General features: G+C 33.0%; 3 protein-coding genes and 1 pseudogene across 3 annotated transcripts; 2 read left to right on the forward strand and 2 right to left on the reverse strand.

Moving 5' to 3' along the window:
* Window positions 1-7,019: 7,019 nt before the first annotated feature.
* LOC114419376 lies at window positions 7,020-9,817 on the reverse strand (annotated as a pseudogene).
* A 2,753-nt stretch (window positions 9,818-12,570) lies between these two features.
* On the forward strand, window positions 12,571-18,406 carry LOC114418358 (BAG family molecular chaperone regulator 6-like). The gene is made up of 3 exons (XM_028383660.1): window positions 12,571-12,822; window positions 14,258-16,223; window positions 16,695-18,406. Exons 2-3 carry the CDS (start codon window positions 14,298-14,300, stop codon window positions 18,255-18,257), a joined length of 3,489 nt encoding a protein of 1,162 aa, XP_028239461.1. The 5' UTR covers window positions 12,571-12,822; window positions 14,258-14,297; the 3' UTR covers window positions 18,258-18,406.
* A 1,061-nt stretch (window positions 18,407-19,467) lies between these two features.
* Window positions 19,468-21,810, forward strand: LOC114419377 (acidic endochitinase-like). Its single transcript, XM_028385027.1, has 3 exons — window positions 19,468-19,476; window positions 20,096-20,439; window positions 21,167-21,810. The coding sequence occupies exons 1-3, from the start codon at window positions 19,468-19,470 to the stop codon at window positions 21,690-21,692; spliced, it is 879 nt and encodes a 292-aa protein (XP_028240828.1). The 3' UTR covers window positions 21,693-21,810.
* Window positions 21,811-23,475: 1,665 nt separating this feature from the next.
* LOC114417844 lies at window positions 23,476-24,231 on the reverse strand. Its single transcript, XM_028382875.1, has one exon. The coding sequence runs from the start codon at window positions 24,169-24,171 to the stop codon at window positions 23,656-23,658; it is 516 nt and encodes a 171-aa protein (XP_028238676.1). The 5' UTR covers window positions 24,172-24,231; the 3' UTR covers window positions 23,476-23,655.
* Between the last annotated feature and the right edge of the window lie 304 nt (window positions 24,232-24,535).

The following is a 24,535-nucleotide window of genomic DNA, read 5'->3' on the forward strand; positions in this document are numbered from 1 at the left end:
TTTCAGTCTCATTATAATGATGGATAGATTCCTCGTTTATTTATGATATTATATGACTTTTTTTTAAGGTGATTGTCCTTCCTCACTTCTAAACTGTAGGTACTAGAGGAGCACAAGATGTCATGAGGCAAAACAAGGAGTAGAAAGAGAAAGGAAGAAGAAAAAAAAAAAAGCCAAAAGTTATGGTATGTGATCCAATTTTGAATTTGTCATTTTGCTTTCTTTCATGCTAAGCTAACCTAAGCATAAACTATACTATGGAATCTAGAAGATCACTGGGGTCTTGGATTTGTTCAAGACTATTTTTATGCATGCAATTATGACTAAAATGTCTGACTTAGGGAAGATTGAAAACTTTTTAGCATGCGGCTTCTGGAGGTTTTGGAATGTATAGGTCTTTGGATTCATGTTGTGTTGTCCTGGTCAGTGCACCGATTTTGGGCTTAAGCTAGGCCAACATGGTCCACAAATCTGGGTCCACAATGTTGCATATTGCATATGGTCCTTATGATCCTCATAATCATGAAGCCATGAACTAAAGGGAGATCGTGGTCCACCTTCCCTATAATTTGTACCTTTAGCAATTGCTTCAACTTCTGAAATTATTTTTTTTCATTGCCCATGCAAAATGGTACTATTCATGGAGGGGGTTTCTGCCCTAGTGGGTAGACCTTGTGCAAACTTATTACCCCCTTTTTTCTGTCTTGCAGTCAACATCAATGACAATATATGCTTACCACCCAAGACGGTTAATTGAACAGTAGCATTGCCACCACACCTATGTCCATGGTATCTAATTGGATAATTGCATTTATTACGAACTCCCAGCCCATTGTTCCCAAGTTAATTTCATTAGGGGACCACACTTATACTAATTGTTTAACTGCTTTTGTAGTAGCATCCTTTTCCTTCTTGAATAGATCGATTGTTGTGGTAAAAAACTTTGCTCCCAACTGACATTAACAACATGCCTTTTATATACCCAACATATATAGGTAAATGTTGTGTAGTAGAGTAATACATTTACCATTTCTTTTCTCTGTCCTGCAACGTTCACCTTCCTTCAGATTGTCAAGCTTTATGAGGAAGTCATATCATAATGTTACTTAATGTTCTTTTCTTCTTTCTTTTAACAATTGGAGTACATTTCGTTAGAATGAAAGTACCAGTTATTAATTAGTAAATAATAAATTAGCAAAAACCAAGTTAACCTGAACAAGTAAAGGCAAAAGGTAAAAAGGGTTTTGTATCCTCTAAAATGAGAGGTGCAATATCAAGATAAAGTGAAAATTACAATAATTGGTTAAAAAATCATAAATTAAAATTATATTAAAAATACATATATAACAAATTATAATGGTTTGTTATATATATATATACATACATATATATATATATATATATATATATATATAAGTCATCACATATGCTATTTGTACATAACATGATGAAAGTTTGGGGATTCTAACTAGTTAAGTGGCCTAATGTGTCACATGCTGCTTAAGCAAACATTCTTAACCTTCTAGTTTCAGGTTAGGCCACTAGACAGGTTCAGCTCAATCGACCTTATTCGAGATACCCTAAGGGTTGAGGCACAACACTTCAGTGAGCTCATCATCAGTTGAGGTCAGGAAGAAAGTCCTTGAAAGAATTCAGACCTAGTTAATAATCAGTTGAGGTCTACATCTTATGTAAAACCATTTGATAAATTCAATTTAACATGTGTTACGAGGAAGTGCATTGCATTTATGAGGTAACGTCCTTCCAATCATGTTAATCATCAAGTCTTGTCATACCAAATCCTCTGAAAAAACAGATAAACAATCTCTGATCAGAATAGTAGACATCTCTCATATTTCACACCGACATGTGGCCATACTCTAGGATCAACTACCCTCACCTATAAATATGAGACTCTACCCCTCACACGTGTGATCTAAGACTCCTCTGATACTGGTCATTTGCTAAAATCATTTTCTAACTTGGTCATTAAAATTCTTGCAGAAAACACCACCATACCTACTGTACTCTGCCTTGAATCACTTATCCTTGGACAAGCAACCACCTCAAAAACACTTAATCTGAGTGTGGGTCATCCTCATGGATCACCTCTGATCTTAACCAGTAATTTTTCCCTCATTTTTTTTTCTCTCTCTCTCTCCTTGTGACCCTTTAATCTAATGGCTGGCATGCACCAGAAAGAAGAAAAAGTCTTCCTCGTTAAATATCTACAACAGATGGACAGAATTGAATGTTACACGGAAAGCATTGGAGAACCTTTCCATAGGACCTTGGTACAAACCCAGTAGAGGACCCCGGTACATCTTGCCTCAGATGGCATTATTGCACCATGAAATAAATCAACAAAATGTCAAACAAATCCAAGAGTGCTTTCACACATTAAATTTTAACACACAAAATGTTAATATATTTTAAGGTCCTTTAGGATATATCATATATACCCTTCAGTGCTGATTTGCAATATCATTTGGTCAAAGTTCTTTTGTTCCCCAAGATTGAAAAGTCAAATGCTTTTCTTTGCAAGGCTATTCAATTTTGCCAATTTTTCTGTTCTTCAGATTGCTTTCATCTGTTTGGAACTGCCAGGTGAATAATGTATATGTACAATAATCATATTCAAAGGAAACCAGATTATTGCATCATTATCATTGCAGTACCTGCATAGGGACTAGACCAACACAACATTTACCTGAAAAGAGAAGCATGCGAATTGCACTCATTATTCTTTAGCTTTTAAACAGTAGTAGCTTCAATATAACTTGTAAATTGTGCATAAGATACATCCATGATCCGTCGCTTTCATAACAGAAGATCTAAAAAGTTATTTATTTTCCTCCTTCGCAAACTGAAGGAAAAGATAACCATAGGATGTAAGTTGAGAAGGATCGAATAATTGAACTATAACAATATTCAATCAAGCACAAGGATGTTGGTTTACAAGTGTGACATCGGATAGAAGTGGAAAGGTTGAGTATCATATAAGTGAGAAAAAGATCATAAACTGAGTTTTAAGATTTTGGATTAGAGTATGGTGTCAGACTTTTTTACATGGTGACTCATGATCCACACAAGTGCATAACAAGACAAATAAAAAAATACCTAATTTATCAATTAAGTTTTTTTAAAAAAAGACGCTAAAAAATACACCTAAACTCAAAAGGATAAGCTCACATTCCGTTTCAATCACTCACACCATCCTCACAACCCATGTCACAAAAAAGGGCCCCTCTTTCTTTATGTGGTGGAGGATGAATAAACAGAAATTATCTTTGTTAAAAAGCTGCCAAAGACTGAACCAAAGGATTTTATTTCTGAGATTTGGATGGAATGAATGCCAAGCTTTCTTGAAGAGAAATGGTTGGATTAGTTCTCAAGTTTTTTCTGCAATTAAAAGTTTAAAACCATAATCCTCGAAATTAAAAAAATAGAATTCGGATTCTACTATCATACAACTTTAACAAAACCAATAGAACTAGACCATCTTCTATCAACTAAGAAGTTAAGAATAACAATCATGCGATTAGAAGAAACTACGATTACCAAACCAAATTTCAAGAATTGATATAATTAAATAACTTTTAGGGGGTTCTTCACATGGGCTTATATGTGTGAACATCAAATATAATGACAGAAAACTGCACAATATTTGAACCAATTCAGTTAAAGAAAGTTGCAAACTCATTACAAGCTCAAAAACAGTATATACTAGACTAGACACAATTTTAAAAGACCAAGGACAATAATTTAATCTACTATTCAAGCAACCAAATTACTAGTCACTACAAGCACTATTACAACTAACAAGACTGAGAATGTCCATAGCAATATGCAAAAGAAACATTTTCAGCTAAAGATGAAAGATGATGAGGAGTTGTAAATCTCAAGACCGCTTCATGTGCAAAGTTAGGGGTTACAAACCCACTTATGCTCCCCCATTTCAAATCTTAGAGGAACATGGTTTGATAAAAATAAAATAAAAAAATAGGCACATGATCTGATTGTTCTGTTTACCCTAAATCATATAATGAAAGACATAGATAGTTAGATGTTGCTTTTCACACGTATTATGATGATCAAAGATCAAAACATACAGCAAGGTCAAAAGAAAAAGTTAACATTAATTGACCATAGCTTGACCTATCTTTCAAATTGTTTATGAAAGGAGCATATCACAAGTTCAAACGCACTTCATCCCAAAAGCCACAGTATAGCTACAAAAGAAACATCTAGCTAGCTAGAAAATAAGACATGTCCCATTGATTCCAAGTTTTAAACCTATTCAGTCACTATCAATGTTGTTCACCATTTAGCCTTCAACTTCACAATCCAAACATTATAACAAATCAAACTTTCAAAAGGGGAAGGTTTATTCAAACCACAGAAAACATGTGCAGCATAATTAAAGATCCCCGACAACACAGCAAAGCTACTCAGCAAAGGCCTATTGTTTCTCTTTAGCTCAATGTCCAATTATAAATGTCACATATGGCATTAGGTTTGGCCTACAAGTAACATGTGCTGTGTTTGAAGAACAAAACCAACTAAAATTGAAGGCAAAACGGTTAAGAGAATCATGCAACAGAGAATGAAAGCAACCTCTTAACTTGTCAAAATTTTAACAAGGTCATTTTTACACTGGTTTCCAAAAGGAGAGACCTATTGAACCTTCGAAAATTCACGAGATTCTCTATTGGCATATTATTAAAACACAGAAAATGCACCAATCACTCCAAAATAATGCCATAAGTGGGCTTTTTGATCGTATGGGGGCAGTTTTTTTAAATTTTTTTTACTAAATAGGGATAGTTTTTGAATAAATTTCCAATAAGGGATAAGTCTTTATGATAAACACGATTCTCTAGTTGAAGTCGTCTTCATATCTACGATTTATGTATTTTTTTTATTAATAATTTATTCACAACTTTTCATTACGAAGTGTTTGTACCTACGACTTATTAATTTTCTCTTTTTGAAAACAGAATTGTTATTAGAAGTCAGAATCAATGGTACAACTTAATTTTTTTAAAAAAAAATTAATTCAATTGCTGCGTTAGCTTTTTATTTTTCATTATAATCAAGGAGTCGTCAACATATTCACGGCTTCATCCTTTGTTTTTTTTTTCATTGTTTACTTTTAGTTTAGAATTTTTAACTTTAATATATTATTGTTATATTTCTATGCAGAATTTAAGCATTTTATTTACACCATTTTCTTTTAAGAAAATGAAAACAAATAATTTAATTCATAATGTTAGAAAAAAAAATATAAAAATTAACACGTTTGTAAGAAACTTAAAAATAGCATATATTTTTTTTCAAAATATAATATTTATAGAAAAAAATACAAAACTAGTTTGCAAAAAAAAAAAAAAAAATTGGAGGAAAGGTAAAGTCAGGTGTCTAGATTCACGACTTCACTAAAATACTTTCTAAAGAAAACTCCTTTAACTAATACAATATTATTTTTTCACTTTTAAAAATAAAACTTAAAAACAAACTCGTATTTCTTCACAAGAGAGAACTCGTGCTTTGCACATATGACTTTGGTGAAGAAATTAATTAAAAAACTAGTTCAGTAATTTCAAAAACATAATCCCCTTCAGTCAAAAAGCCCCATAAGGGCCCATTGTATACAATCAGCCTGTAAGCGCAGAAACCGAAGATCCGTCTTAAACTCCCTCACATATCCACGTATGGGAAAACGTCTCAAGCCCCATAAGGACTTATTATCTAAATATTTTGGGGTTTGTAATATACTTGAGATATGCATAATTTTAAGAACTTAGAAGTATAAATGAATCTTGGTGAAAATTTAATAAAACTTGAAGATGTTTTTTTTGTTGATAAAAATTAATGTTATGATTGGTGAGTTTTGCTTACAAGGATTGAAATTATTTAACTGATTTAATTTGTGGAGATTCAAAATAATTTTTTTATAAAAAAAATCAATATTTTAGATTGAATTTTTTTTAAGGTTTCCTCTTTTCTTTTCTTTTTAAGTTTAAGGGGAGGGGGTAACAATTTGATCTAACACACTTTGATCTAATACAAAGAAAGTTATAAAACTCAAAAAATATTTAAAGAAATCCTTATATTTATTTTATTCTAAAAAGACAAATGAAAGTTCCAACCTGTGACTTCTTAAATAAAGAGTTTATCTTACTATCACTTCTTAGACATAAATTGAATAAAACTAAGGTACCACATATGCTTGATTTTAAAAATAGAGGAATTTAATTTGTTATAGCAAGCGTGGACCTCACTTCTCCACCACCCATCACTGAGCAAGTTTCTCGTACCCTTCAAGTTGTCGTAAATAAAATAATGTAATGTACGGACGACACACCCACCACACTCTTTCAAACATGCTCAACCCAGATTATGTGATCTGAGCAACACGTGCTCATTGGCTCATTGGTTTCATACAGTCCCATTCAATATCATTAAGGAATCGTATTATCTATATAAGAAATTTTGTTTCCCTCCTCTTCTTGAGACTTGACATATAAAGAGTGTTTCAACAACTTTCCCTAACCATGCAATCGATTCTCAGCACATGACTTAATTATTTTGAATCCAACACAAGTCAATGCAGGAAAGCCTGAATGTTACACAATTCTAAAGGTCACTGCCATTGCTTGGCAGAAGAAAATTGGTACCAACCTTGAAAAAGATGTTGCCTAGTTAAAAAGGTGATAACAGAAATGAGCAAAAATTTACAAATAAAAAATTTGTGACGACAAATCTTAAGATTTTTTTGTTTTGGCAATCAAACATAAAATATTTGAATATGCATGATAACCTCCATTTTTAGGGAAAACAAAGAAAAACATGTAGCAGATAAGTAGAGATATAATACAAATCTCATGGAAACACATCAAAATAAAGTATCCATGAATATATGCAGCTATGCTATATTTTCAAATGCTATATATAATAATCCATTATCCATGAATAACCAACTTTATCAGCAAATACACTTTGTATAAATTGTTGAAACACAAAAATCATATTAAACTTTTTACTTGAAGAACAAAGGAGTAAAAACTCAGACACATAAGTGTCAATAGCAGCAACTGCTTGGATGGAGAACAACCTATGGAGAAATTTCAAGCCTAGGCTCAAATCATAAACCATTGAAGAGCTGTAGAAGGAACCTCTTTGTTACTGGGCATTTCTATGACCCTTTCCATAGTTTAAGGTTCATGTCAAATGTGAGAAGTGTAGGAGATCCATAACTTTGAATGTAAATTAGATCATCTGTACCATAGCTTGCAAAAACATCATCAAACTTCCCAAATTAAAGCCTTGGAAGTATTTGTGGGGCATCCGAACAATCTTTTCCCAATTCCTATCATTGAGAACCCAGATACCAACTCCCTTTATTATGCAAGGTCGATCATGCTTATCAATTCCTCCCACCATTACAAGCTTCTCGTTCATATTCATCAGACGACCACATGTTAGTGAATAAGGTACATCAATAAAGCTCGTTCTCAAGGTAGTTTGCGAAGAGCAGTAGGAGATATTGTATGCTAACAGTGCATGATGACTTTCTAATGAAACACCCCCGACTGAGTAAACTAAAAAATATAGCACACCATTCAATATCACACTCTCATTACCTCCTCTCCACCCCATCAAAACCTCTGTTGAAGTTGTCATCCAAGTCTCATTCTTTGAATCGTATATATGAATTGAGATACCCCATTGGACAAAATCCTCAGGGATTTGCTTTGATTTCACAATTGCCACATTGTAACTGTGGGATTTCCTGTTCACTGGCATTGCCAATGCATTGTAATCAGAAGATTCCAAAGCTGGAGGCTCATCGAGGTTCCTGTAGCTTTTGGTAATAGGGTTGCACATGCGTAATTTGCTTTTGTTGTCATTGTTCATGAAGCAAACTAAACCATACGATGAAGCAATGAACCAATTAGAAGTTTCAATCAAAGGAAGTTCAATGCCATACCATTTCCGAAGGGTGGGATAATAAGCATAACCAGTTGATTCATCTGAATTAGTAAACATAAAGTGCCAAGGTTTCTGTGGCAGCAAATTTGAAGGGTTCCATAGAAACCTTTTAGAGTTGAAAGTAAAGGGCTACTGAGTATATTCAAAAGTACTCAGCTAACAGTTAAATCATCCTAACCACAAATAAGAAAGAAAACCAAATATTTTATCACCTGAGGATATAATAGATCATGGAAATCAAACTAATACAAACACATACACAAATCAGATGTTACTAGATTTGTTCTATTTTTTTTTCACCATGTTTTTGGTGAGAAATACTCACCAATTCCAATGATTAATTTTTATCAATAATCTCTTTGGTCACTTTTAGTGAAGTCTATATTCCCATTATATTTTTTCATCTACAAAAATTTGAATTTGAATTTTTTTTATAGAAAAATTACATGTATTTCTCATTTCAATATGCCCAACATACATCAAGATTACAATAGGTATTTTAGTTTTTTTAAAAGGAGATATTTTAAGTTATTAAATGGTATTTGTGATAAGTATTCTACCCTATACTAACTCAATGGTCCATTTCAAAATAAATAATGTAAAAAAGAAAATCGTCTAAGACATGATTGATAAAATCCAACAAAAAACACAAACGGAGAGAAAAAGTAATAGAAACTTCATACAAATAAGTTTTACGAGGAACCATGATTATACAAGGAATCAACATCATCTGTATATAGTTTTAGGTGTAACACCCAAAGCCACAAAAAAGAATAGGTTTTCACATTGCAGAATTACATATTTACGCAAAATTATAGCAAAATAAAAAGAATAAGAAAGTTTGAAACACTAGGTTGAATTTTTTAATAAAGACCTTTGCTTTAGGTCAAAATCAATAAATTGTTCACACTTGTTTTTTTTAATATATAAAATTAGTGATAGTCTCAATGCACAAGACCATTCCTTACTACGTTGGCACTATCTTGTTACCCATGAGAGACCCACCAAATATCATTAAAAACAGACCTAAAAGAGGAACAAAACAAAATGAGAGGACTACGTCAATGCCCATTAACAAAGTTAGCAAAACCTATAGTTAGGTAGTGTTTGCCTATTATGAAGGTACTCATTTCTAACAAAAAGAGGGGTGTTGTCCCACCAAGTGAAGCTACACTGAGAATTAGCCAACAAAAGCAGAAAAGCATCCTTAAAAGGCAAAAGCATCCTTAAAAGAGAGGGTACCATTTTCAGTGGGACACCAAACAGATAAGTCATCAAGGTGGATAAAGAGCTTGACCTGCAAAATGGCATAGGATAGGGAGGGAATTCTGGCCCGAATTGAATCCAAGATCAACCACTCATTATCCAAATGAAAGTCATGGATCGAAGAAGAGAGCCTCAATCTAATGTTCAGAGGAAGCTAGAGAGCATCAGCAATAAGGAAATCAAGACACCAAATGTGGTTCCAAAAGTTGATCTCGAAGCCCGATCCAATGATCCAACCTGTGTTATCATTGACAACTGAGAGAAAATTCTTGATGGTAGGGCATATAAAAGATTTCTTATAAGAGGGAACACAAAATTTGTTTTTGAAGAAGCGACTATGAGAAATTGCTCCCATTGAGCATTTGAGTGAACAAATTCCCAACTGAGCTTGAGTGTTGCAAAATTATCAATGGTCGAAATATGCCTAAGACCAACCAAGGCCCCCCTCAGAGAGGGGGCTACAGACCGAATGCAACTTGACAGTGAAAATCTTACGCTGATCAGGATTCCCCACCCACACAAATTTTTTGATCCAACCATCTAGCTCCTTAATCATGCTACGAGGCCAAGAGTAAATCCGAAAGGAGTACAAGAGCATGCCTTGATAATGAAATTCACAAGATGCACTCGCCCCATTGTAGAAAGAAGAGAAGCTTTCCAACAAAAATTGGGATGCCCAGGTAGGAGAAGGGGAGGCCAACTACTATGCTTCTAAATCGCATCCTAGGATTGAAGCAAGTAGTCTCCATCTCCGCGGACACTAATATGGTTTAGAGCCATTCTTTGCTTAGCAATTCTATGAAAAAAAAAATGCAGTATTTCGGTCCCCTTGAGTGAACCATTTCAACCGAGACTAGTCCTTCCAAGATAGTAATTTGTTCACACTTAATTCATCAAAAAATCACTAAAAATTCACATACTTTTCATTGGAAAACCCAAATCAAATCTTTCAAAAGAAAAAGTCTTCTTTGTAAAAAAAAAACGAGGACACAATAGAAAGACTCAATGAGTTGAGTTGAAAATTCCCTCCAACTAATTGTCCATCCAATTTAATTTTTTTTTTAGAGGGGGAGGGGATATCTAAGGCTAAAAGGTACCATAAAAAATGGTTAGGACTAGAATCTTACCTTAAGTCCTTGAGATTATTGTTGTAAGTAGGCCAAATCATGAACCATAACCCAATCTCGAACCCATGGACTCAATTGACTATGGAAAAGTAGGTTAACCATAAAAGGTTAACATATATCCAGTTTAAATAAATCTAAAAATTTAAAACATTAATGTATAGTAAAAACGTAAACTATGAAAATTAAAAACATCATTGAATACTATAAACATGAATGTAAAATAATTAAAAAAAATAATTAATGAGATTTAATCCTTTTTTTGGGTACATAGGAAGAGATTTAATCCTTTGAAATATCTAACAGATAATACAATAAGATTTTTTTGCTAAAGAATAATAATACGATAAGATGACACCAACTAATAGTCGAATTATTCTATAAAAAAAAACTAAAAGTCTAACTAATTTGATTGATTCCTATATTTGAAGGACTAAATTGTAATTTACTCATTTGAAAATTACAATGACTTTTCACAAAAATACTTTTTAATTTTATTTTGTAAAAAAATATTTAAAACGAATAATGTTTTCTAAAGTGAAGAATTATTGAAGAGATTTTAGAATCTTATGAACTAAAATATTTAAAACAAAAAGTATGTTCCTATGAAGAATCCTATTTAAGACATTGTCAAGTAATAGATATAAATATCTTTTATAACAAAGATTTAAATCTTAGTTCACCATATGCTAAGAGATTATTCTCTTGTGCTAAACTCAACTCCATTTATTGAACCTTATACATTTAATTTTAATAGATTACTAAAAAAAAATGTTAGAATTAAAGATGTTCATCATTTATCTATTCTCACTAAGCTAGCCTTATTCTAAGTCATTCGAAAAATTAGATCCAATCTATTTTGAAGGCAAATTCAAGTTATATTCCATGTTGTCTTATTCGATTCCAATGTTCTTGTACTTCAAATTTGTTATATACATAATAAATGTAAAAAATTATTATCATTTTTTTCTTTGAGCATGGTCGATTTGAACTTACATGTATAACTTTTTAAAAGTAATTATATGTATAATTGATGTAAAAATATTATATCTACATTTACAATCAAATTTTACTTTGAACAAAAAAATAACATATTTTAATTTTATGAGAAAAAACAAACTAAAATTTTATAAAAACGAAAAAACACAATTTTAATAAAAATAAAAAATATATTATAGTCTTTATTTGTTTATAAATTATCTTTTTTTAAGTATATAAATTGTCTTTATTAATTAGTATATTTTAAACATATCTTATTGGCTTTATTACTTTTAATTACAATGCCTTGTTTAATGGCTACGGGAGGTAATTAACAAAAATAGCAATTGGGGAATGAGAAATCAACTTAAGCAAAAAGTTAAATACCGTCGTAATAATTAATTAAGATTTAAGTACTTTTAAATTTTTCAAAACTTAATTGTTGTTTAATTATCAAAACAAAACATACATTCATAACATACGCGCACACGCATATATATATATATATATATATATATATATATATATATATATATATATGAATTAAATGTGATGTTTTCCTTATAAATTATTTTAGCTCTTATTTTGTCTCTTTTTTTCATCTTAGTATATCTTTTTAAAAAACTAGTGAATTATCAAAGGACAAAGATAATTGTTGCTACCAGTAAAAATATTTTTTTAAAAATTAAAATTTCTAAATTTTATCAAAGAACAAAAATATTATAAAATTAATCGAATGTAATAGTCATCTTATATATTAAACGTGAAATATTAAATTTAATTAATTATAAAACTTTGTTTAATTATTTTACAGCTAGAAAGGCTACAAGATTTATATGAAAATTAAGAATTTATAAAATATTAAGTCTTTTTTTTTAAAATTACCCCAGGCCCTAAAATGTCTATACACACAGTCCTGCTATAATTTCCACTTTATTTTTCTTTAAATTTTAAAAAAATAATACCATTGTTGTTTTTCTTAAAAAAATATATTAATTAGTTTGAAAATACCAAGGTTGACCCATAAAGTTCCCGAAGGTTCTCAAATATACAAGCGTGGCATCTAACAACTGTTTTGACACGAGGCCAGAATATGCGGGCCATACCTTAGCCGTTACGAAAAATCTAGAGAAGATTGTAGTTAATAGTAGACAACGCGCGAAACATCTCGAAGACAGAGATTTTTGTGTCCAACCATTTCTATAATCAGACACAAGTGTCGTATATAAAAGCAGCACGTTCTCTTTCACAATCTTATGAATTAAGATTGTAACATAACAACAGTTTCGATCGTCTGCATTGCAACACACACACGCACACAGAACACTAGAATCATTATTCGCTTCAGGGTTGGAGGCACGAATTTGCACCGGTAGCTCTATCACTTGGATCACGCGGAACCCTTTGGCTGAAACTTTTATCGCTTCTTTTCTTGTTTTGTTTCCTTGAAAAATCTAATGTAAGTCATTCTTCTCTTCTGTGTACTTGTTAGATCATTGTTTTAATGACAAACTAGACAAGATGAGATTATTATTTTTTTAGGCTGATATTAGTTGTTAATGATTAATTTTTGTTAGGGAAGAATGTGAATGCCGCAGCTTTTTTTTCTTTCTTGTCTCTTCATTACAAAGTCAACCCTATATCTTTGACTAGATGAGATTATGAATGATTATAAAACGGGAGAGTCTTTATTCGTCATGATGATTATTAAAAAGTGTTGTTAACGTACTTATCGTGATTTTTAACGTACCTTAATGTAACTTTGAACAAACATTTTCTAATCAGTATTCAAGGGTACTGATGATTAACAATACTTATGTGGGTGTAGGGGCTTTGTTGGCAGTTGAGTTAATGATCAAATCAAAGATAGTTTTGAGTTAATGGCATTTTCTAAGTAGTTGCTTCATGGTGCTGTATGCAGTATTTACGTTAATCCATTTAGACTAGATTGATATGAGAGCAAGTCATTGAATGGACCATGGTGCGTATAACTTTTTGTCTTTCTGACCAAAGAACTCTTTTGAAGATTTTTTTCACCTCTACTTGGGATATAATGGGTTTGTTGTTGTAGAATTTTGAAAGAGTTTCTTAAGGCATGGTTAAGAATCGAAATGTTCATCCTAATATCTGTGTGATAATTATAACAACCATATTTAGTTGTAATATTGGCTCATATTGATAAGTTTTTCTATTAAGTTCTTGCAGTTGCTGACTTGCTGCAATTACAACATATTTCTTATCACTTGTGTAATTATAATTCAGAATTAACGGGACCGGATCACAGAAATATGAAAAAATTGCTGAAATGTAGCAATTTCCTTTATTGATATGAGATATAATTCTGGAGTATCAGAAATGCTAAGTTTGATGTGATTGTAAAGCAATTGAGTATTGCAATTTTAATTTTTTTGACTAAAAATGATACCGAGAAACATTAAGGAGAAAAGCGAAGTAAACTTGGTGTTTATGTCTGGAAGCTATATCAATCTTCCCTGTTTTATTTCTTCATTTAAAATGATCTTAAAATACTTTTCTTGGCATTATTTGGAATGTAGGAAAATATTTGTGCTCTTGATGTTATGCCATATAGTTGTAGCCTTGTAGGCTCGTAGCACTGAGAAAACGCTGAAATGGTGGCTCTTGTGTGCAACTTCTGTTCAGAAGAAATGATTCTTATTTTATTTCTACGATTTTGCTAGCTTAAAAGGAAGTATAAAATTAGTGTTCTTTCATTTATTCATATTTGGTCCTTTGCTTTACAATGAACATAGTTCATGTACGATTTTTCTGGTTCTTTGTTGAAAAGCATTGTATAAATTTCCCCCCTTAGTGCTAGCTAGTGTTAAAATTTGATACTAGTACTTTTCTTAACGGTCCTTTTTGTGAAAATGCAGAATTTGCGCGCTATTCTAGTAACTTACTGAGTTACCAAGAATGATGCCTGCATACAGAAGCATGGACTCGTACCCATGTCAGAGAAACCAAATACCTTTCCCTCATTATTATCATCCAGGCATTGAAGCTATTCCCCCTCAAATGAAGCTTGATCCATCCAAACCACCCTTTTCTTATGACCAACATTGGCCCTATGCCGGCAATTTTGGGCACCCTACTTCCCCACATTTCTGCTGTGGCCACAACAACTTCCCTTGTCATTATAGCTACATGCCTTCATATCCTCATGCCCCTTCTCCAATGTACTATTCTGGAACTTGTCCTTCATATAGTGAACCATATTTTGTTCCTTATTCCCCACAACCACATTATACCATGGAGCTGCCTAGGTATGAAAATGACAAATGCATGCCCCGAGAGCTTCATTGTTCTGGTTCTGCTAATCATCCATGCAACCAAAAGGAAGGTAGAAGTGTGAAGATTGAAGAGCATGAACTGGATGGTGGAAAGAAAGAGAATGATGCTTTGGTCCCAATTCAGCTCAAGAATTATCCATATCCCTTAGTTTGGATTCCACAGGAGTACACAAGTAACAAACAGCTGAAAAATCCTAGTACAATGGAAGTTCGTGAACAAAACAAGCCTTCTAGTCTTGAGAATTCTAATGTTGATGCGCAGCCAACACAGGAGCCTATAGTATGGAATGGATGGCTTCCCTTCAATATAAAGGGTGCCCGGAACATGATTCACGATGGATATGGAACAAGAAACCAGAAACAGGAGTCTGGCAATAATAGAGGGGAATCTGAAAATGGAAAAATAGACCAGAAACATCAAAGTGAACAGAAGAGGTCAGAATTCCCATTCCCTATCTTCTGGTTGCCTTATTACAATAAGCAGGAGGAGAGTGGAGAGACTAAGAACCAGGAGAAAAACATTTCTTCACCAAAAATTGTTGAGGAGGTACCCCATACATTCAAATTTGTTCCAGTGAAGTCTCATGTTGATGAAGGTGGTAGGAACAGAACCGGATCAAATCAAGCTGATCAATCCACAAATACAAATGCTTCTTCGGATGCTGTAGAGAAAGTGAATAATGCCAGAAGCATACCTGTGAAGCAGATAGAATCCCACGAAGGAAAAAATGTTTCTCTCGATCAAATGGAAGAGAATGTGACACAAAAGGACTCTTGCACTGGGGACAAAAAGAGACAATCTACATCTTCACCTAAAGGATCCAAGTTACCTCCGGTTTGTCTGAGAGTTGATCCACTACCAAGGAAGAAAAATGGCCACGGGAGTTCGAGTTCGAGGTCCCCAAGTCCACCTTCATCAAAAGGGAATTCCCAAGCTACAACTGGTGAAACATTCAAGACTCCTGTGAGTGGCACACATGACAAGGCTCAGCCAAATTTGAATCATCAGAATGCTCCAAACACCAGTGAGAAAGTTAAACCAAAGGAGAACACCATTCCGGTGTCAGAATGCATGACTAATGAAAACAAGGGTGTTGACTGTAGGGATGGATGTCAGAGCCAGATGAAAGTAAACATACCCAGTAAAGGTCTGAAAGGGGCAAGGGAAACATGTCCAGATGATGATGACTATAAGACTGAAGATAAAAAGGCAGAGAAAGGAGCAGAAAATATGATGGAGGAAACTACTGAATCAAGGGAAGAGAAGGATTCAAGCACACGAACTGATGCGGGTCGAAAAGATGGAAGAGTTTTGTCAGATGCAGATGCTGCTGTTTTGATACAAGCTGCATATCGCAGTTATCTAGTTAGAAAATGGGAACCGTTGAAGAAGTTGAAGCAGATAGATGAAGTCAGGAAGGAGGTGACTCGTGTTCAAGGCCGTGTTCAAGCTTTTGAGAGATCTCCCGAACTTCAAAATGATGACAAACAAAAAATTGCAATTGAAGAGACCATAATGAAACTCCTGCTGAAGTTGGATACTATACTGGTACTTGTCAGATTACCCTATTTACTTATGATGAAATCTGTAGTCCACTTTTTGATATTCTTTGATTCATTGACAATAAACATTACACAGAATATTAAAGTGTTTTGATTTTGTATTTTACGGTCAAAATTCTCCTACGTATTTATTAGCTAATCTTAATTAATTGAGATTCATGACATCTGTGATAGAGTTTTGATATTATCTTATGATCTTATCTTGGGATATCATGGCATCAGTGACATAGTTTTGATATTTCTTCATTTTATGGATATGGAAAATGAATTTTTTTAAGCTATTAAAAAGCACTCTGCTTAACCGCATTTGAACTAAGATGAGCATTTTGATCTACACAGATAAGTGTTGTTTGTGGTTTGTCTGAGCTATTAGTCATTGATCATCTTAATTATGATGGTTAATATAGTTCTCCTTTTTTGTTCAATGTTATGCTTACATTCGTTCAATCTATATCAGGGTTTGCATCCAAGTTTCAGGGAGATCAGAAAATCCTTGGCTAGGGAGCTCATAATCTTGCAAGAAAGGCTTGATTCTATAATGGCCAAGAAACCTCAGCAGCAGATGCCGGATGTTCAGGAACACGTTGAAATCACTCCAATGAACATGCAGAGTGAAGAACATGTGCAAAAGCAGCAAGAAGAAAAGGTTGCTGTACCAGAGGATTCAGCTGAAGGCACTAGGGATGATGTAAAAGGTCCTTGTGCTAATGATGGTGGAAGTGAATCTCAGTCACCAGTTGATCCTCCATCAAATGAGGGAGCAGAGTCTGTTGCACTTCCAAATGGCTCAGATAATGAGGACACCAGCCAAGTGGTTACATCTGATGCATTGAATTCTTCAAGTGATCTGTCTGAGAGTGACAAAATGGCTGTGGAATCCGAAGCTAAATCAGAAGTGAAAGACAATCCGATTGCGGAAGACATTCCCATTGAGGTTGATAAATTGGACAAGACTGTTTGGGAAGAATTGCCTGTGGGAGTTATTGATGAAGATATCAATGATGTTAGTATTGAGAAGGAAGAACATGATGATGTTAGATCGGGAAGTCTCCCAGCCATGGTGAATGATTCGGCACAAGAAGGATTAAATTCAGAGAGCTATGCAATGATGGAACTGCCATTGGGATTACATGAGGAGCATGAAAGGGACAATGAAATGAATATTTCTAATGGAGAAACACGGTCTGAGAATGAGATATTTATTGAGGAGCTTCCTGTGGGACTGCACGATGAAGATACAACAATATCTAAAGATAAGAGGGATGGTCAAGCTAAGCCTAAAACATATAAAGAGGTTCGACTAGCTCAAGAAGGGGAATGCAATGCAGATGAGGAAACAAGTTCTTCCACAGATGACACTGCCAACGAAACTCAACTAGAGCAACAGCAGAAGCTGAAAGAGCAAGAAGAGGTGCATTCTTCTAGGGAATCAGATGGCTGGGTAAAAATTGAGTACCCGGAAGAAGGTGAACTCAATGGTGATGCACCAATGGATATAAGAGTTGAGTGCAAGTCAGGTGAGGAAGCTGGAACTGATACTAAGTTGCTTCCTTTAACAACACAAGTCAGTGATAATGAACCAGAAAATGAAGATGTATTCTCAGAAGCAAATTATGTAAATAACAAATTAACCGAGCCAATGGAGTTTGTACCTTCCAATGACACACAGAAGGAGGAGACACCAGAGATGGTTGCTGAAGAGGCAATTATCCCTGATGATAAAGACACAGAAAATTTGGCCAAAGAGAAAACTGAAGTATCTGCAGAACCACCACCTGCATTGCAAGACCGAGGGTTAAATGGTGACTCGAAGTTATTAGAAGAGAATGAGAAGTTAAGGGAGATGATGAAGAAGTTGCTTGAAGCCGGGAATGAACAGTTAAGCGTGATATCAGATTTGACTGTCAGAGTGAAGGACTTGGAGAAGAAATTAGCCAGGAGAAGGAGTAAGAGAGTGAAGACAAAACAGTATAGACCCGCAGCTTCCAAAATGTCTACCCATGAAATGAAATCCTCCTAATATTCCACTCCATGTGAGAGCCTTTGATGTTGCAATGTAATAATGTCTCCTTTTTATTTCACGGAGTGTATGTATATGTTGTAATTGTGAGATGTGGTATGAGTCATGTTCTACTGAAAACACTATAATAACTATACTTCTTTGCTTAATTCTTAGGGATAAATATTGGTAAGATTTTTATTAGTACGTTTCTAGTAAATTATATAAGTAAATTTTCTCATCACATTTTGATTTAAAATTTTAAGACTTAGTTTTATGGATTTTTTTTTTTATGGGGTTTAATTTTTTTATTAGTATTCAATGTAGGATTTTACCTCATACTTATAATTCAATAATTTTTTCTTTAAGTGTAATAGCTTTCACATGATTACTTTTTCATGGAGGAAAAAAAAATATTTTCATTTCATGAGTTTAATGTTAGTCCTTAGAGTTTAATGGTAGTTGTCTCCACCTTGTCTATAACCATACTTCCAACATCTTCTAGTATGTCTTACAATACTTGTAAGAATTGTTTGTGTGACATTCGTGCTTAATACAAGGGATTTCATGTCCATGAATTCATTATTGTAATTTTACTAGTCTGAGAACAAGTTGAGCCATTAATATCAATTATTATGCAATCAAGAAAGGTAAATATCAAGAAGATTTTACACTAACAGATCATAAACAACCACATAAATAAACATTTAACATCACAATTTAATCTAAAACTTACGATTTAACTTTTTCATTTTTATTTAATATAAAATTTCACCTTAAACTTATAATTCAATAATATAAGCTTGTAGGCAAGGTTACCTAAGTGAGATTAGTTCATATTAAAAGTGTGAATATATTTCAGTGTGTTTGTCGGAAATGAATAATTATTTTCCTTTCCTAGTTAACCAATTGCTCATAACAAACTTTTGTTCGTTTGGCGAAACTCAAATTGCAACATATTCCCTCATTTTAGTTAAAAGAGAAAATTGCCATGAAACAGCTTGAAAATTGAATACACAAAGGGAGACTATCTAGTATGTTAACGTAACTTGTTGGAACCAGAATATTGCTGAGAGCAATGAATTATTTTTTTCATGCAAATTACAATTTTAGATGACACGGACACATCGAAAAAACATTTGATAGAACTGATATTTTAACTTATGCAATGGATCATTTTCCCCTCGATTTCATAGCCTTTTCTATATCTTACAGAAGCAGAAATAATGCGATGGATTATGTTTACAAATGAAGTATAATATAATGTGCTTAAGTGAGATATTGATATTTAGTGTCTTAAAAAAATACATATAGGAAACCTAGAAGAAAAAATTACAATCTTCTTTGGTGGGATCCCTCCACCAGATTTTCTTCAAGAACGTTTATTCTGGATGACTAATTGGAAACTACAGTAATTCCTTTAGGCTATGTGACCCGCTTCACATAGATATTACCCTATTCTTGTACCAACGTAATAATTTCTAGAAAGAAAAGACCATCTAACTCTACCCTTGTTCACACAAATCTTGTGAACCTTTTTTCCTGGAACCATCATGCTTCATTGACTAATTAATTACATCATTGAGTCATTGTTAGTTTCTCCATGCATAGCACACCGATCTTGAGAAAATATCGTAATTAGCCTCATTTATAAGGTCCAGGCCTTCCCACATAGCAGGTTCAGATCAATTATCTTGCCCTTGAAACCATTGATATATTAACACGTGTCTTCTTAATTTTTTTCGCCAAGACATGAAGACTAGGAAACTTTTTCCACATGCGCTAATATAAATAGATGAACTCATATATTGAAGACAGGCAACAAATTAAACCTATTCATTTGCATTATGGCACCTTAGGTACTAACCCCATTAGCCTTTGTTTTCCTTGTGTTCACAACCCTGTTTGATGCCTCTGTTGCGGGTGTAATTTCTATTTACTGGGGACAGAATGGTGCAGAGGATACTTTGGCCAATACATGTAACGGTGGCAATTATGCCATTGTGAACATAGCTTTCCTATCCTCATTTGGCAATGGAAACACTCCAGAGCTCAATCTTGCTGGTCATTGTGATGCAACCAATAATGGGTGCAGTTTCCTTAGTGGTCAGATTAAGACCTGCCAGAATAAAGGTATCAAGGTAATGCTTTCCATAGGAGGAAATTATGGGAACCATAACCTTTCTTCAGTTGATGAAGCCAGGTAAATATTTTTCCTCAATTATATCATCCCATATTACCATAAGCAACTTTCTTTTTCTTTCTTTCTATTATTTTTTTTTTTTGCCTTGTTGATAATGATGAAATTGTAAATGTTTCTTTCTTTTCTTTCTATTAATGATTTTTATTCTGTGAATCAATTAGAAATTCAGAAAATAATTTATACACTGAAGTCTGAACCTACTTATCATGTGGGAATGCCTGGACCTTATAAATGAGGCTAAGATACTCAAGATCGGTGTGCTATGCTTGGAGAAATTATACAATGACTCAAGGATGCAATTAATCACTAATGAGTCAATGAGGCTTGATGGTTTGAGGAAAAAAGGGTTCAAAAGACTTGTGTGAACAATAGTCTCTCTTTTTAGAAATTATTATGTTGTTTAGTGAGTTGTTGTTAAAAAAATGTCCTACTGATAAAAAAAGTAAAATATATATATATATATATATATATATATATATATATATGTTATTATTTAATTACAAATTTATATATATGATAAATTTGTAAACATTTATAACAATTATTAATTACCTTAAAAGTCAGATTTTCTATAATTCCTAATTGATTGATTAACAACGTAATATATATTTTTACACAAATATATAAAAATTAAACTCTACATATTATTTTATAATTTTTAAAGTAATTATTATAAAAGTATCTTACGTACAAAATGATAGTTTTGTAATTGCTTGCAAAATTGCAGGAAATTTGCGGAGCACTTATGGAACAACTTTCTTGGGGGTCAATCAAGCACACGTCCATTAGGCAATGCAGTTTTGGATGGAATTGACTTTGCCATAGTGACAGGCTCAACCCAACACTGGGATGAGCTTGCCAAGGCAATATCAGAGTATGGCAAACAGAAGAAGATATATCTAAGTGCAGCTCCCCAGTGTCCCTTCCCAGACAAATGGCTAAGTAGTGCTATAGAAACTGGTCATTTTGATTACATTTGGGTCCAATTCTACAACAACCCACCATGCCAATACAATGGGAATACAGAGAATCTCAAGACCTATTGGAATAAGTGGATTGGAACCAAGGCTGGTCAAGTTTTCTTAGGGTTGCCAGCTGCACCAGAGGCAGCTGGGAGTGGTTATATTTCGCCTAATGTGCTTATTTCTGAAGTGTTACCATTTATTAATGGTTCTTCTAAGTATGGGGGTGTTATGATTTGGTCTAAGTTCTATGATAAAGGGTATAGTACAGCTATTAAGGCCCATGTGTGAGGGATAAGGCTTCATTCCCTTTTGTCAGTTGTGTTTTTGTAGGGGATGTTTTCTGGATCAGTAAGAATCAGACCCCGTGGAAAGATTAATGAATAACTATAACAATATATTTTGAACATGAATGGATAGTTATCCTTGAACATTTTAGTCTTTACTCCAACTATTAAAGTCCACGGTCAACACAAGGGAATGCATGTCCTCTACTTGCGTTTATGGCTATTTTCACGTCAAATACTCACTAAAGTTAGTTATTAATTGGCTGTAACGTACGTTCAATCTTTCACACGCTGAACCGACTACACTATAACAAGTAGTCAAGTATTGAATCAACAAAAATGTAGACAAATGGAAATTATGTAGACCTATACCATTAAACTGGAAATTTAGATAATATGAATCAAATGGAGAATTAATTAAATTAAAGAACAGAAAACTAAGTATTTATCAGTTAAACAATGGATTTTAATTCTGGAAAATCACCTATGAAGTCCCTTGCTTTAGAGTCTTACTAGTGCAATTACAATTGTATTGGTTTATTTTTCCATATTAGTTGAGGTCAGTGACAAAACCAAGATCCTAAGTCAGCGGATGTAAATTATAAAAAAATAAAATCAAGATTCAATTATATAAATATAAATAAAATAAAATATAAAAATATAAGATTTTATTTACAAATTTAAGAGGTTGGTATTGTTGTTATAGGCGAGTTATTCCAATATATGACTTGTATCCTTGGTCCAAGAGAAATGTTGTAATTAAAATAATATTTACTGTCTACGTTAATTGAAAAATATTAACATATTTCGTAATAATTAATTTATTTATTACTATTCAAATGCTTTAGCCTACTATTGATCACTTTGAATATTGAGATTACGATCATTATTTATTTTACTCTCTTTTTTAAGAGAAATTATCTGATCAAGATTACCATGTTAGTTGTAGTTCCGATCAACAATCATGCACCATATGCACAATCAAACACACTAATAATAAGACTGGGGTTCAGGGTATTATCCTTTAATAAAAGAGTGATACGAAATTTAAAATTTTTCTTAATCAATTTGCAAGATTTACCGTCGAGTTGATTAAGATTGCGATATAAAAATAATACTTATATATCTTGCTGAAATAAAAAAAATTATGTGACAATATTAACAATATATGGATTAATGAGGTGAATTTATAAGAAAAAATATGGTTTTAAATAATCCAATAATTAAATATGAAAAAAATAAAAATGTTAGTTTAATATTTGAAAAGAATCTTCCTTAAAAAACATTTGAATAAAATCTAGCTAATTTACTACATATTTGATATCTTGTGTATTTTATACATAAGTTAAAGCACAATAAATACAAACTCTTAAATAATTTTGATTATTTAAAAATTAAATATTAAATTAATAATTAAATTAGACCCCTTTAATAGTAATTTATATATCTAGGTATATTATTTTTATCATTAGGAATATATATAATTTTATCTTGTATTTCATTCAACTTTTTATAATATATCTTTTCTGTTAAATTTAAAAATATTTAACATATTTTATATTTTTTTTAGTTATCTTTTGTTTAACTTTATCTCAGTTATAATGTACAAGGGACATATTAATTTTCCATAGTTGAACGTTCATAGTTAGTGTCCAATTGTGTCTTATATTTTCAATAAAAAACAAAATCTTATTGATACTAAAAGTCATCGATATATAAAATTAAAAAAATTGATGACGTAACTTATACTATTCAAGATTGATCGCCCACTAATTGCCATTGTCATTTAGATAGTAATTATTTTATTTAAATTATTGTCCCTATTTCACACACACGTACACGAGAAGTATTTAGATGTTCCATGACACGCGACCGAATTGGACTAAGAAAAATAATACAACAGATGCTGAAATAGAAAAACAACATTTGAAACTCGAGCAACTAGACCCATATATAGATGAAAGCAGTTAATTCAAATCCATCATAGTCATTGGTAACACTGGATGCATCACCCTCCTCATTTGTTGACGTTGCAACCATATTTCCATGAAACGGGTTCTGATCATCATGGGAAGAACATGAGTGATGAACCATAACGTGTACATGATGAAACCGAATGATTCCCAAGTGTCAGGTAGCAACAGCAGCACCAAGGAAAGCAACGAGAGTGAACCGAACACGTGCATGAGGGTGTCAAAGTGATCACGAACACTTATAGTAATAGCAAACTTGAGCCTAGCCAAGAAGGCGAAGCAATAAGCAAGAAAGCTAGCAATGGAAAGCCAAATGGTCTTGGGATGAAGTTGAAATGGGGTGGGATTTTCCGGATATTTAATTTGGAGAAAACCTAGGAGTACAAAGAAGATGAAAGCAACAAGGGCATGAAGAGGATTGGTTTCTATTGCCATGTTACATACTTGGAAATAGATTATATTGAAGGTGGTCACTTGTGTCCCTTTGGTTCTGAAAGCACGATCAGCCATGGAATTGAAAATCCTGAGGGCAGCACAAAGATAAGAAGAGAAATATTGAAGATAGCTACAGATGAGAGGATCAATGGATGAATAAGGAATTCATGGGTATTAATTTATACTAGCTAGAGTGCTGTGCATGTACATCAAATTGCAAACACACACAGTCACTGTCATATTCTTAATTTTAGTGTCGGTGTTTTACTTTTAGAAAGCTCAGTCAATTCAACGTACGTCCATTTATTTGGTTTTTTGGCCGACCGACTATCACTAAATTATAACTTCCATGACTCTTTAAATGTCCCTATCACATCTATACGATCCGTCTTTAAATGTCCCTATCACATCTATACAATCCGTTTTCAATCCCACAAAA

The sequence above is a fragment of the Glycine soja genome, chromosome 7 (genome assembly GCF_004193775.1).
Source record: "Glycine soja cultivar W05 chromosome 7, ASM419377v2, whole genome shotgun sequence".
Classification (NCBI taxonomy): Eukaryota; Viridiplantae; Streptophyta; class Magnoliopsida; order Fabales; family Fabaceae; genus Glycine; species Glycine soja.

Excerpts from the sequence above, each read along its gene's own strand:
- LOC114418358 (XM_028383660.1), top strand. The coding sequence starts at position 14,298 with ATGATGCCTGCATACAGAAGCATGGACTCGTACCCATGTCAGAGAAAC. Across the intron at positions 16,224-16,694 it reads TGAAGTTGGATACTATACTG|GGTTTGCATCCAAGTTTCAG; the intron begins GTACTTGTCAGA and ends AATCTATATCAG.
- LOC114419377 (XM_028385027.1), top strand. Across the intron at positions 20,440-21,166 it reads TCTTCAGTTGATGAAGCCAG|GAAATTTGCGGAGCACTTAT; the intron begins GTAAATATTTTT and ends GCAAAATTGCAG.
- LOC114417844 (XM_028382875.1), bottom strand. The coding sequence starts at position 24,171 with ATGGCTGATCGTGCTTTCAGAACCAAAGGGACACAAGTGACCACCTTC.